At 48.0% G+C, this 15,565-nt stretch overlaps 1 protein-coding gene across 1 annotated transcript; it reads left to right on the top strand.

Moving 5' to 3' along the window:
- Window positions 1–4,067: 4,067 nt before the first annotated feature.
- LOC123061456 (pentatricopeptide repeat-containing protein At3g54980, mitochondrial) lies at window positions 4,068–7,015 on the top strand. Its single transcript, XM_044484577.1, has one exon. It carries the CDS (start codon window positions 4,159–4,161, stop codon window positions 6,565–6,567), a length of 2,409 nt encoding a protein of 802 aa, XP_044340512.1. The 5' UTR covers window positions 4,068–4,158; the 3' UTR covers window positions 6,568–7,015.
- Window positions 7,016–15,565: the final 8,550 nt, after the last annotated feature.

The following is a 15,565-nucleotide window of genomic DNA, read 5'->3' as shown; positions in this document are numbered from 1 at the left end:
GTTGATCGGAAATGATACTGAATTTCTGAATAGCATAAAAGGATACTTGAATAAGAATTTTTCAATGAAAGACCTTGGTGAAGCTGCTTATAGAATGGGCATCAAGATCTATAGAGATAGATCAAGACACTTGATTGGACTTTCACAAAGCACATACCTTGATAAAGTTTTGAAGAAGTTCAAAATGGATCAGGCAAAGAAAGGGTTCTTACCTGCATTACAAGGTGTGAAGTTGAGTCAGACTCAAAACCTGACCACGGCAGAAAATAGAAAGAGAATGAAAAGTCATTCCCTATGACTCAGTCATAGGTTCTATAAAGTATGCTATGTTGTATACCTGACCTATTGTATACCTTAGCATGATTTTGGCAAGGGAGTACAATAGTGATCTAGGAGTAGATCACTGGACAACGGTCAAAATTATCCTTAGAGGACTAAGGAAATATTTCTCAGTTATGTAGGTGATAAAAGAGTTCGTCGTAAAGAGTTACGTCGATGCAAGCTTTTGACACCGATCTAGATGACTCTAAGTCTCGATCTAGATACATATTGAAAGTGGGAGCAATTAGCTTGAGTAGCTCCGTGCAGAGTATTGTAGACATAGAAATTTGCAAAATACATACATATCTAAATGTTGCAGACCCGTAGACTAAACTTCTCTCACAAGCAAAACATGATCACTCTTTGGGTGTTAATCACATAGTGATGTGAACTAGATTATTGAATCTAGTAAACCCTTTGGGTATTAGTCACATGGAGATGTGAACTAATCACATAAAGATGTGAACTATTGATGTTAAGTTACATGACGATGTGAACTAGATTATTGACTCTAGTGCAAGTGGGGGACTTAAGGAAATATGCCCTAGAGGTAATAATAAAGTTGTTATTAAAATTTCCTTATATCATGATAAATGTTTATTATTCATGCTAGAATTGTATTAACCGGAAACTTAGTACATGTGTGAATATATAGACAAACAGAGTGTCACTAGTATGCCTCTACTTGACTAGCTCGTTAATCAAAGATGGTTGAGTTTCCTAGCCATGGACAAGAGTTGTCATTTGATAAACGGTATCACATCATTAGAGAATGATGTGATTGACTTGACCCATCCTTTAGCTTAGCACTATGATCATTTAGTTTATTGCTAATGCTTTCTTCATAACTTATACATGTTCCTATGACTATGAGATTATGCAACTCCCGAATACCGGAGGAACACTTTGTGTGCTACCAAATGTCACAACATAACTGGATGATTATAAAGGTTCTCTACAGGTGTCTTTGATGGTGTTTGTTGAGTTGGCATAGATCCAGATTAGGATTTGTCACTCCGATTGTCGAAGAGGTATCTCTGGGCCCTCTCGGTAATGCACATCAATATAAGCCTTGCAAGCAATGTGACTAATGAGTTAGTTGCGGGATAATGCATTACAGAACGAGTAAAGAGACTTGCCGGTAACGAGATTGAACTAGGTATGAGGATACCAACGATCGAATCTCGGGCAAGTAACATGCCGATGACAAAGGAAACAACGTATGTTGTTATGCGGTTTGACCGATAAAGATCTTCGTAGAATATGTAGGAGACAATACGAGCATCTAGGTTCCGCTATTGGTTATTGACCAGAGACGTGTCTCGGTCATGTCTACATAGTTCTCGAACCGGTAGGGTCCGCACGCTTAACGTTCGGTGACTATCAGTATTACGAGTTTATGTGTTTTGATGTACCGAAGGTAGTTCGGAGTCCCGGATTTGATCACGGACATGACGAGGAGTCTCGAAATGGTCGAGACGTAAAGATTGATATATTGGGAGCCTATGCTTGGACATCAGAATGGTTCCGTGTGAAATCGGGAGTATACCAGAGTACCGGGAGGTTACCGGAACCCCCTGAGAGGTATATGGGCCTTATTGGGCCTTAGTGGAAGAGAAGGGAAAAAAGCAAAGAAGGGGGCGCGCCCCCAAGCCCAATCCGAATTGGGAGCCCCCCTTCCTTCCTTCTTCCCTCTCCTTCCTTCTCTCCTAGAACCAACAAAGGGAAGGGGGGAATCCTACTCCCGGTGGGAGTAGGACTCTTTGGGGCGCGCCTAGAGAGGCCGGGCCCCTTCCCCTCCTCCACTCCTTTATATACGGGGGAGGGGGGCACCCCATAGACACACAAGTTGATCATTGATCCTTAGCCGTGTGCGGTGCCCCCTCCACCATAATCCACCTCGGTAATATCGTAGCGGTGCTTAGGCGAAGCCCTGTTCCGATAGCAACATCATCACCGATATCACGCCGTCGTGCTGACGAAGCTCTCCCTCGAAGCTCTACTGGATCATGAGTTCATGGGATGTCGCCGAGCCGAACGTGTGCAGATCGCGGAGGTGCCATATCTTCGGTACTAGATCGATCGATCGTGAAGACGTACGACTACATCAACCGCATTGTCATAACGCTTCCGCTTACGGTCTATGAGGGTACGTAGACGATACTCTCCCCTCTCGTTGCTATGCATCACCATGATCTTGCGTGTGCGTAGGACTATTTTTGAAATTACTGCGTTCCCCAACACCTGCCACATTTGATCTTTCGACCAGGTCTGAGCTGGTTACTGGACAAGAGCAAATCGAGATTGGAGCACACCAAATGCCCGCTCGACATCCTTCCTGCAAGCCTCCTGACACTTGGCAAAGCAGGAGCTCTTGCCTGCTGGCACATGGTTTGAGAGTCTTCACAAATGTGGACCATTTTGGATAGATGCCATCTGCTAGGTAGTATCCTTTGTTGTAGTGGCGCCTGTTGACCTTGAAGTTCACTGGAGTAGCATGACCTTCAATAAGCTTGGCAAAGAGAGGGGAGCACTGCAGTACGTTGATGTCATTGTGAGTTCCTGGCATACCAAAGAAGGATTGCCAAATCCAGAGGTCGTGTGTTGACATTTTTTCCATTTCCAATGCATGCAGTCGATGCTTCCAAGCATCCCAGGAAATTCTCTTACTGCATTCTGTGCTAGGATCCGAGCAGTGTCTTCAACATTGGGTGATCGCAAGTATTGAGGTCCAAACACTGCCACCACTGCCCTGCAGAACTTGTACAAACACTCAATGGTCGTGGACATGACCATGTGTCCATAGTCTTCCAGTGAATCACCGGGAGCTCACTATGCAAGCATACTCATAGTTGTCGTGCACTTCTGGAGTGAGGTGAATCCAAGTGTGCCGGTGCAATCCCTCTTGCACTTGAAGTAGCCGTCGAACTCACAGATGGAATTCACAATCCTGAGAAAGAGCTTTCGGCTCATCCGATAACGGCGCTGAAATACTTTATTGCCGTGCAGTGGAGCGTCGACGAAGTAGTCGGAGTAGAGCAAGCAATAGCCTTCCAGTCGATGCCTCTGCTTTGCCTTCAGCCGACCCGCCGCCGAGCCACCTCGCGGCGGCTTTGCTTTGCTCCCGAACAGGTCGGCCAGAACGGCGAGGACCATGAGATGCTCTTCGTCCTCGGCATCGGCTTCCTCCTCCAGCAGCACCGCGAGCGCCTCCTCATCGTTCGAGTCCATCGTCGAGCAGACAAATTGCCGAACACCTTGCGGGCATGGTAGGCGCGTAGCCGCCGGTATTCCCGCTCTGCGTGGCCGGAGTGCCGGAAAGCTCGCCCAGGAGCGAGGTGGAGGCTGCCGCGGCGGAACCCTCTCTTCTCCGGCGAGGGAACGATCTATCTAGCGGCGGTGGGTGGGTAGGCGGCGCCGGGATCGGCACAACGGCGGAAGGGTGTGCACGCGTGCCGGGAGGGGGGGATCTGAATCTGGAAGTGCAAGATACTTTTCCGCCTAACAATGGTGGCCCAGGCGTGGCTTTCCTTCTGCCGAAGCCCCCAAGCGCCCCAGTGCGCTGGGTTCAGCCTGAGATCGCCGGGCCAAAAAATGGGCCAATTCGACGGTTTTCGATGTTTTGGGTCGCGATTAGGTTTTTTTCGGTGCTGGTGTGAAAAAACTCGCTCCGAGGCATGTTGGGGCACGAGTGAAGATGCTCTAAGTACAACTTACATGGGCTAAGAATACCATGGAACGACAGTTTGGTTCGCAGAGAGCGGAAGTTCTTGGGGGTCAACGTCGCACTTGCGCAGTTCCGCTCAATCCCTAGCTAAACCCCTCCTGCCCGCCACCATGCGCCGCCCACCACGGCTCCGAGCAGCCTCCTCGCCCTCGCTCGCATGGCGTTCCCTCTGCGCCACCGCCATTCCCATTCCCGCCGCGCCGCCCCACCAAACCGATCCCCTGTCTGCCCACTTCTCCAACCGCCCGGCCGCGCGCGACCCCGCCGTCGTGGAGAACCTCACCTCCACCCTCCGCGCGCTCTTCGCCTCATCCCCGTCCCACCCGCGTGCCTTCACCCTCCTCAAGTCGGCCGCCTTCGACGCGGGTCTCGCCCCGGGCGCCCTCGTCGACGCCGTCCTCTCAGCCGCGGCCGGCCCTCACTCCGGCTCCCCCGTCGCAGCCGTTCACGTGTCCCTCCTCAGCCGCCTCCTCACCTCCCTCTCCCGCGCCGGCCGCGCCAGCGCGGCCGCCGACGCGTACGCCCACATGGTCGCCCGCGGCGTTGTCCCGGATGTCAAGTCCCGCACCGACCTGCTCGTCACCACCGCGCGCTGCTCGTCGGCCCGGGACGCGCTTGCGCTCTTCGCGGAGATGCGGGGGAGGGGCGACCGCGTGGACGCATGGATGTTCGATGCGCTCATGCGGGCCTGCGTCAAGGAAGGGATGCTCGAGGATGCTGTCAGGCTGTTTGATGAAATGCCCGGCGCTGAGATCGAGCCCGACCAGCGCGTCTACGCTCTTGTGATCGCGGCACTGTGCAAACTGCGTGATGCTGACCGCGGGCTCCTCCTCCTTGGGGAGATGAAGGAGGCTGGCTTCGAGACGTGGGACTTCACCTACAGGTCTCTGGTGGATGTGCTTGTCAAGGTGGGGAGGATGGAGGAGGCTCTGCGGGTCAAGGACGAGATGCTGTCTGCTGGCAAGAAAATGGATGTCGTTCTCGCGACGATTTTGATGCATGGGTATTGCTTGCGAGGCGAGGTCGAGAAAGCTCTGGATCTTTTCGACGAGACCCTGGCGAATGGTATATTGCCAACTAATGTGACGTATGGGACGCTTATAAGAGGCTGTGATCAAGCTGGGATGACACAGAAGGTGTATGTGCTATATCGCCAGATGAGAGGGCAAGGGCTGTTGCCAAGTTCACACGAGTTCAGTTTGGTTATCAAGGGCCTGTTGTGCGATAAACGGTGGGCAGATGCTGTAAGCTTGTGTCTGGAGATGGCTGATTCTAGGCTACCGGATGTCTTCACGTACAATGGTCTAATTCATTGGCTCTGCCAGCAACACAAGCTCCGCGAAGCACTTAACTTGTTTGGTAAGATGAAGGAAACTGGAGTGAAACCATCTGTTGTGACATACAACAGCTTGTTAATGGGTTACTGTGAGAAGGGGTGCATGGATGAAGCAGTCAAACTGTACTCAGAGATGCCTGTGGAAGGATTTGTACCTAATGTTTTCACGTATACATTTTTGATGAAAGGGTATATCAAGAAGAAGGCTTTTGACAAGGCATATGCCCTCCTTGATGAAATGAAACAAAATGGAGTTTCTTGCAATGAGTATACACATAATGTTCTCATAAATGGCATTTGCATGAGTGACCGGATTTATGAAGTTGATGAAATTTTGAAGAACTTCATAGGTGAAGGTTTTGTCCCGACCACAATGACATACAACAGTATCATCAATGGATTTGTGAAAGCTGGTATGATGGGCTCAGCATTTGCTATGTATCAGCAGATGCGTGAGAAAGGTATACCCGCCAACATAGTAACATATACCAGTTTCATTGACGGTTACTGCAGGACCAGTTGTTGTGATCTGGCACTTAAAATGCTAAATAATGTGAGGCGCAAAGGCCTTCAACCTGACATTGCTGCATACAATGCTTTAATAAGTGGGTTTTGCCATGAAGGGAATATGTCTCATGCACTGCAATTTCTTGTTATTCTGCTGAAAGATGGTCTAACACCCACATCTGCCGTCTACACTAATTTTATTACCGGGTACAAGGATTTGAAAATGATGAAAGAAGCTTCCAAATTCTATGAGAGCATGATTAAAGAAGGAATTGCTGCTGATACAGTAACATACACTACCTTAATCGACGGTTTCTCAAAAGATGGCAATGTAGCCTTTGCATTGGAATTGTACTCAGAGATGATGGCCAAGGGTAACATTCCCGATAGTATCACTTTCACAGCGTTAACACATGGCCTTTGCCGCATTGGAGACATTGATGGTGCCAAGAAGTTATTGGATGACATGAAGAGGTTGGATGTACGCCCTAATGCTCTTATTTATAACATGCTGATAAATGGAAGCCTCCGTGATGGTAAGCTGCAAGAAGCATTCCAGTTGCATGATGAAATGCTCAACAGGGGAATTGTTCCTGATGATACAACATCTGACATATTGGCTGGCCAGAGATCTCCGGAAGGTGACAGTTGTGTTGATGCAGAGAGTCCTATTTAAAATTTCTGCCAGTTAAGAGAATCTTGGCTTAAGAAGATTGAAGGTTCCATTGCATGACAACATCGGGAAACTGTTAAATAAAGTAAAACCTTAACAGGCCAGATGGAAGCAAACGTAAGCATTGGGATTTGAGTATGAGATGTATTTGTTGTGTATCTGTTTTTTTATAGACGAAGCCCCGCTTTTCATCAAAGTATAAGAGCTTGATACAGGAAGAATCTACTAGCATGTAGGAGGGCGGAACATCTAACTGAATCAAAACCACTACCACCACCAACTATATTGTGTAGCTTAATTTTGATATCTGCATTGTTCCTGATGCTTTGTGATTATTCTACTCTATCCTTTAAGCTTTTCTGTCGAATATAGCAAAACCTTGAGGCTTTGCCGTTGTCTTTAATGGTCAATACATTTTCTGTCAAATAATACTTGGTTTGTTATGGATGAACTGGACGTTTCAATTTATATATGCTTGAGATGTTCCTCAGCTCTTCTGATCTTACAGGTTACATCTACTTATGAGATGAGGTGAATGTCAGTTTTTTTGACTTTGGCTTCTTCTCATAGAGCTGTGTGTTTCTTTTTTTCTTTTTTTTTTTGCGGGTGCATAGAGCTGTGTGTTTCGTAGTAATATTAGTATGTTAGGCAAACCAGACGAGACTTGGGTAGAATCCTAATATTTTGAAATAAGAGAACAACAGGTGCTGATCACAACTATATCTGGGATGCTGAGACAAGACGTTTCTACGTGGAGTTCTCCGGCGACAACGAGTAGATTAGATTAGAGGCCCCGTGCGGCAGCCTGGATCCGATGACATGGGACCGTTGCTTTATGTTTCCGCCTCTTAGGCATCATTGGATTTTGTCTATACTCAAGACTATTTGAGACTTCCGATGTAATGTTGGACCAAATGGCCTATGAGTAATAAATTTGCATCTTGGCACTTGGAGCAACTCGAACGGGTCGACCCAAATAGACGGCGATTTCGTCCGTTTTTTGTCCGTTTGGGTCGGCCAGATGGACACGGACGTTCGCTTCCGCGTTTGGGTCGGCTCGTGCGCCCAACACTCGACCGGCCCATTTTGACGGCGTCGACAAAATAATAATAATTGTGCATGCATATTTAAAATAAAAACACTAATTAAACATTAAAGCCGGCCAGGAAGGCCCGCGAGAGTCCACACGTCCACATTAGCATTAAATAAAACTAAAAAACTAAACTACGAGGTGGCGCGCTGCCTTAGGCGTCATCGTCGTTGTCGTCCTCGGAGTCGGTGAGGTCGATGAGCGTCGGCGCAGGGTCGGCCCAAGGGAACACCGTGTTTCAGGCGGCGGCGATGTAGGCCGCGGGCAGCTGTTCCAGCGCGCGCAGGGCCGACGCGGGGGGCTGTGCGGCCGCCTGTGCAGCCGCTGCCTGGCGCGCCTCCTCCTCAGCCTGACGCGCCTCCTCCTCGAGGTCGCGCTCGAGCATCTCCTCGTACTCGCCGCGACGGCGCCCGCGCCACATCTCGAGGTACGCCTGCTCCTGCGCCGGGGTCGCCCCCAGCTAAACTGGGGCCGCGGACACCCACTCGCGCATCACTCCCATCCAGGAGTAGTGCTCGATGGGCTCCGGCTCGGCCTTGACGCTGCGTCGGGGAGGGGATGGCGGGGCCACCGGCGGCACCACGCAATCGCCGGCAGCGGAGAGGGCAAGGGCTTGCGTCATGGCCGCCTCATACCGAGCCTCCTCTTCCTCCAACGCCTCCACCCTGCGTCGCTCGTCCTCCTCGCTCTCACGGTAGACCACCGCAGTCCTCCTTGCGGACGACGAGCGAGGGCGGCGGCATGCTGCGGTCAACCTCACGCACGCCGCGTCGCCTCGCCTTCTCGTGCTTGAAGGCGAACCACCTCTTCCAGTTCGGCGAGTCGGTGGTGTAGGCGGCGTCTTGGCACTGCTCTGGCGTCAGCAGGGCCCGCCGGCGCCGCACCTCCTCCGCGTGCGCCCTAGCCGTCCGCGGCGCCGCCGGCACTAGGATCCTATCTGGATCTAGATGCCGGTCGTGCGGTAGGGTCACGTCGGGGTACGGCAGTGACACACGATGCGGCCAGTGCCACTCCGCCTGGTGCACTGGCACGTTCACGCGCACCCTCTGCCGGCAAGCCGGTGCCGGCGAAGGCGGTAGGAACTCAGAGGGGAAAGGGATGGCAGGGGCCTTGCCCTTGGCCTTGCTACTGCTACCGGTGCCAGAGAAGAGTCCCATTTGGCTAGGGTTGGCTAGGGTTTGCCGACACGGGGAAGCAAGCTTGCCTAGATGTGGACGGAGAGTTTGGTTGAGGACGGCCCCGCCGCACCATCGGCTTAAAAAAGGGCGACCGCCGTCGCTGACGCGTGGGCTCGTGGTTATAAATTAAGCTGATCGCGTGGCCAGCGGATAGTTGGACGGCCGCCAGGTGGGGACGCCGAGACAGCGAGAAGGCGCGCGTGGCGTTCGTGCCGACGCATTTGGGGTGCAAATTTGAGCCGCAAATGCGTCCGCGCGGATGCGAAGCGGACATGATTTGGGTTTGGGTCGACGCGTTGGGCCGCCTCTTTTGTCCGCGTCGACCCAAACGGACGGCGGCGGAAGAAATGGGTCGCCCCATTGGAGTTGCTCTTGTATGCCTTATTCATATATATTTACTAGATCATGGAAGGTGCGCGTTGCTGTCCCTGTCTATTTGTATAATAAAATGGTATAGTCTTGACAAATATACAGGCACAAAACATATCGCTTCAATTTTCATGAATTGAACAAAATTTGAAGGAGGTCCACATGATTGGAACTGTAGTGTCTCACTATAACTGAATTCTGCCATTGGAAGATCAGATGTTCAAAACTAAATAGCAAATAATATCCAAGCAAAAAAAGTATAAGTAATAGAGTATATGCAAAGAGGGAGAAAACTTCGCTTAGAAACATGGTCTGTTTCTTATGGTCTATAAATTCAATCTGAAGGACATAACAATGGTTTAAGTGTAAGATACAATATTATGTCATACTCAAATATGCAATTGTCTAAATATTCTACAACCATACTGATCTTTCTCTAGCAACTGCAACGGGTGATTGAAAAGGATTTGTATTTTGTGTTACCAATCGGGCGAGGCTCCAAGCATACATAATTGTTTATATGTGGTCCCACCATACTGATCTTTAAAGTTCTGGACCTGCCAAAATAATGTTTAGAGCATGGAACGAGGAAATAGAAAACTCAACCAGCAAAGAAAGAGATGTCACTGAAGCAGAATATCATCTCGATAGATAAAGGCATCAGGAAAATTCATTCCATGGTAAATGTAAAGTTTTCATGCCTCATTGGCATGCAAGATACCTTGTGTAGCCTAATGACGCAAAATTACAAAAATTGCACTGATACGTAGACAACTTCCCCTTGAACTGAATAAAAGAATAAAATATACCAGACCACCAAATCCATGACAATCACTTATTAGTATGATTATTTATTACGCTGTTAACTAAAATGACTTCATTATTTGTGAGATAATATGCAATGGTGTTACAAACCAAATACGTACCTTCAATAGAAATTTCTCACGCCCAAGATAATATGCATTCATAGCATTCTCCAACGCATGAGCTTCTTTTCCTCTACTACCTAGTAAGGAGATAAGTAATATTGTGGTAAAAACAGCAACACAATCTGTCAGATAACGATCCATAGTCAAGGTAATGTTTGCGTACATGTCAACTTGTACTCACCCTGATAATACTGGGCTGCTAGCAAAAAAAAATATAACTCTAAAGAAGGTAGATTTTGGAGCCTTGGTACCAAGTGAAAGTGACACTCACAATTTCACCAACATATTTACTGGTCTTTTGCGTAGTTTTTTTTCATTACAGAACATAACATGCATAAAGATCAACTACTTGGTTCTTTTCGGTTTCGTATTATGAAATCACTAAGGTAGTACCTTGTTACATGGAACCAGGTCCTTGAAACGTTTCAAACATCATGCTCTGCTTGATCTATTCTCACCCATCCACGTCGAGGCACAATTCAATGCAGCATGAATAAATTCAACAAACTGAACCAGAAAAAGGAAAAAAAAACATTCATAAAAAACAATGTAACCTCTCTGCAAGGTTGCGCTAGTACCTTCGCTCTCCCCTGCCCAAACATGGACAGAGTCCATGGGTGGCTATCTCCACTGGCTTGGCACTCTTCTCCTTGCCCTTCTTGTACTAACCATCCTCGACGGAGCGGTCACCCTTCTTCACCTATTGGAATTCCATTCATTTTGCTCCTCTGCCCGAAAGATATAATTCATGCAGCCTAGTCGTTAATGGCATGCAACAAGGGATCGTTCCAATTAGTGAAAAAACTGAAGCTCGCCTGTCTTGAGTGTGTCTGGCTAGCCTTCCAAACCTAAGTCCTGGAACAAACAAAGGAAGGTGTCAAGTGTCAGCTTGAATGAAAATCTGCACAGAAGGTCAAATAAATCATTTTTTTTGCAGGGACACAGGTAAACATTTCCATGGTGCAAAGAATTAGCTAAGAGTAGCAATAGTCCAGCAAGACAAAAATGGTGCATCCAACCATGAAGCAACATCTATCGCAGAAGATGCTCAAATCTCTTACAAATTTTGATAACCTCTTCTATCTTGTTTAATGGCAGTAGCAGTCTCATTATGCCATATGAGTATCACTGATCTATGGAACTGTGTATAGATTAACATTTTATAATTATAATGGTAAACTACTTAAAAAAGTAAGTATTCTACAGGATATGGTAAATAATACAATTAGTATAGTTCTATAACACCACAGTGTAGCTCCATGTCGTAAGCAAGCATGAATTAACGCTAAATCTTGGTTGTACAAGGCTGCATTGAGGAAAAGGAATGTAGCATGTTGACCTCTAACTCTAATAGTGAATATGGGTGAAGAGAAGAAAAAACAGATAAAGTATAATCGGTAGTAAATTATTTCCCGTTCGAACGACTTTAGCTACATGCAAAAATATCCTTGAAGCGAAAATTACTACATGTCCTTTCACTCAAAGAAGGCTTACTTGACCCCTCCGCCACCAACCTCACCAACAAAATGGAATCTCAATGACGCATCGGTCTCAAGTTTCAGGTGCACTGTACAAACATCTTGCCTTGCAAATGCAGGTTTTTGTTAGAACGGAACTCCTTTGCGGACGACTATTCAGAGGACGATTGTTGGACGACGGCCGATCCAATGGTCCTCCTGTACATAGCAAACGTGATGAAAGGCTCCAGCCATATGTCGTGCACAAATCGTGCGAGCACTATCGTCCGTGTAGCATAGCTCTTGTTAGAAATGCCATGGATAAGATTCATTTGAAGAACAAAAGTCACAGGTCAAATAGTAGTAGAATATAAGTAAACATCCACCTTCCTTGACAACCATGGCACCAGATAGTTTATTTCCCTTCAGGTTTCAACCTAACAATGGTCCTGTTATTTGATTATAGAAATAGAGTTAGACGCTCATAGCCATACCCATACAAATGCTACCAAGAATGAAAACATAGTAATCATCCGGCAGATGCCTACTGACTTGTCAACTGAAATAGAAATAGGATGTGTCTAGGGCACATCTAGATGTGCTCTAGTTATTGCACATCTAAGTGAGTGAATCAAGCATAAAGAGGAAAAGAAAAAAGAAAAAAAAATATCCACACGAATCTCAACATAAGATCAATGACATAGGACTTAGATGTGCAATACTTATTGCACATCTAGATGTGCTTTAGCAAAACTGTTAAGTCGCATACATGACAGGTTGAAACCGAGAAGCAGGCACAAAATTCTGTAACACCGGGAAAAAATCCAGGAAGGGAAAATGTAGATCACGATTGAAACCTATCCATGATTATTTTTCTCACCTTGGCTGTCCACAATCATCAAAGGAATTGGCATGTACTCGTATCTTGTCTACTTGAGCCATCATGAGAGCACTCTATTCCCAGATCGAGCGCCACCTCGCGTGCTCGCCATTGAGTCAAGTTAAAACCCGCCCACTTCCATGAATCAACCCCACTCCTCTCCCTCTCCCTCTCACTCTCTGACCTAGGGCGAGACTGGGAGGATGCGTGCACGGGAGTAGGGAGTGCGCGATGGCGTACCTATCTTCGCGTGCAGACGCGGGTGGAGACGCCAGCCAGCGCGGGATGCCAGGAACCTCCCTCGTCGATGGATCCCCTTTCAGCGAAGACCAGCACTGAGGATGAAAATCAACCGACCAGAAGGGCTGAACGGGACCTGGCGCCAGCTCGCCGCCGCCGCTGCCGTCGTCGCTCGCCTTGGTTAGGGACTTAGGGTTAGCCAGCACACCAATCTCTCCCTCGCTTCGGCCAGTGGCTATGCTAGGTGGGCTGTTTGGCCCAATTAACCACCTTACTCCAAAAATGTTACGGGAGTAACTGCCCTCAGGAAGCTGCGGGGACGGGAGCTTTCAGAAAAATTCACTTCGCATCCAACGGCCAGAGACGATCATTATTTGAAATCAGACGGCTCCGAAGGCTGATAGCCTGAGGGAGCTTCTAGGGTGCCCAGTTATAATGTTTTAAAATGTTGGCTCTTTGGTAGTGAAAATGTTGAGACATTCAACTTGTAAAGTCCGGGACATACGAGACAATGCGTGTATGATATGAAGTTGTATGTTTCAGCGATACTATATATGCTTCTATCCTAGAAATGGATTGAAATGTCCGTATTTAAAATAATGTCGCATATGGGGCTTTACAGTGCGGTCTCATTGTCGGCACACGTCCGCTACATATGATAATGCGTGTATGATACGAAGTCATATGTTCCAACAGTACTATATGTGCTTCTGTTCTATAAATGAATCGAAATGTTTGTATTTAAAATAATGCCGCATATGGGGCTTTACAGTGTGGTCCCATTGTTAGAAATATGCCCTAGAGGCAAATAATAAAATGATTATTATATTTCCTTGTTCATGATAATTGTCTATTGTTCATGCTTTAATTGTATTATCCGGAAATCGTAATACATGTGTGAATACATAGACCATAATGTGCCCCTAGTGAGCCTCTAGTTGACTAGCTCGTTGATTAACAGATAGTCATGGTTTCCTGGCTATGGACATGGGGATGTCATTGATAACGGGATCACATCATTAGGAGAATGATGTGATGGACAAGACACAATCCTAAACATAGCACAAGATCGTATAGTTCGTTTGCTAGATTTTTTTCAATGTCAAGTATCTTTTTCTTAGACCATGAGATCGTGTAACTCTCGGATACCGTAGGAGTGCTCTGGGTATACTAAATGTCACAACGTAACTGGGTGACTATAAAGGTATACTACGGGTATCTCCGAAAGTGTCTGTTGGGTTGACACGGATCAAGACTGGGATTTGTCACTCCGTATGACGGAGAGGTATCTCTGGGCCCACTCGGTAATGCATCATCATAATGAGCTCAAAGTGACCAAGTGTCTGGTCACGGGATCATGCATTACGGTACGAGTAAAGTGACTTGCCGGTAACGAGATTGAACGAGGTATTGGGATACCGACGATCGAATCTCGGGCAAGTAACGTACCGATTGACAAAGGGAATTGTATACGGGGTTGCTTGAATCCTCGACATCGTGGTTCATCCGATGAGATCATCGAGGAGCATGTGGGAGCCAACATGGGTATCCAGATCCCGTTGTTGGTTATTGACCGGAGAGCCATCTCGGTCATGTCTACATGTCTCCCGAACCCGTAGGGTCTACACACTTAAGGTTCGGTGACGCTAGGGTTGTAGAGATATGAATATGCAGTAACCCGAAAGTTGTTCGGAGTCCCAGATGAGATCCTGGACATCATGAAGAGTTTCAGAATGGTCCGGAGGTGAAGAATTATATATAGGAAGTGCAGTTTCGGCCATCGGGAGAGTTTCGGGGTCACCGGTATTGTACCGGGACCACCGAAAGGGTCCCGGGGGTCCACCGGGTGGGGCCACCCATCCCGAAGGGCCCCATGGGCCATAGTGGGGAGGGGAACCAGCCCATAGTGGGCTGGTGCACCCCCTTAGGCCCACCCCCTGCGCCTAGGGTTGGAAACCCTAGGGTGGGGGGCGCCCCACTTGCCTTGGGGGCTACTCCACCCTTGGCCGCCGCCCCCCCTAGGAGATCCCATCTCCTAGGGCCGGCGCCCCCCTAGGGGAGCCTATATAAAGGGGGGAGGGAGGGGCAGCCGCACCCTTGGGTCTTGGCACCTCCCTCTCCCCTGCTACACCTCTCCCTCTCGTAGTATAACGGCGAAGCCCTGCTGCGGTGACGTCCTGCATCCACCACCACGCCGTCGTGCTGCTGGATCTTCATCAACTTCTCCTCCCCCCTTGCTGGATCAAGAAGGAGGAGACGTCACGCTGACCGTACGTGTGTTGAACACGGAGGTGCTGTCCGTTTGGCACTAGGATCTCTGGTGATTTGGATCACGTCGAGTACGTCTTCCTCATCCCCGTTCTTTGAACGCTTACGCGCGTGATCTACAAAGGTATGTAGATGCAATCCAATCACTCGTTGCTAGATGAACTCATAGATGGATCTTGGTGAAACCATAGAAATTTTTTTGTTTTCTGCAACGTTCCCCAACAGTGGCATCATGAGCTAGGTCTATGCGTAGTTCTCCTTGCACGAGTGGAACACAATTTGTTGTGGGCGTAGATGTTGTCAACTTTCTTACCGCTACTAGTCTTATCTTGATTCAGCGGTATTGTGGGATGAAGCGGCCCGGACCGACCTTACACGTACGCTTACGTGAGATTGGTTCCACCGACTGACATGCACTAGTTGCATAAGGTGGCTAGCGGGTGTATGTCTCTCCCACTTTAGTTGGAGCGGATTCGATGAAAAGGGTCCTTATGAAGGGTAAATAGAAGTTGACAAATCACGTTGTGGCTATTACGTAGGTAAGAAAACGTTCTTGCTAGAACCCTTTTGCAGCCACGTAAAACTTGCAA

This window comes from Triticum aestivum, chromosome 3A (assembly GCF_018294505.1).
Source record: "Triticum aestivum cultivar Chinese Spring chromosome 3A, IWGSC CS RefSeq v2.1, whole genome shotgun sequence".
Classification (NCBI taxonomy): domain Eukaryota; kingdom Viridiplantae; phylum Streptophyta; class Magnoliopsida; order Poales; family Poaceae; genus Triticum; species Triticum aestivum.
Note: the sequence above shows the minus strand (reverse complement) of the source record. Positions and strands in the feature narration are given on the sequence as shown.

Excerpts from the sequence above, each read along its gene's own strand:
- LOC123061456 (XM_044484577.1), top strand. The coding sequence starts at position 4,159 with ATGCGCCGCCCACCACGGCTCCGAGCAGCCTCCTCGCCCTCGCTCGCA.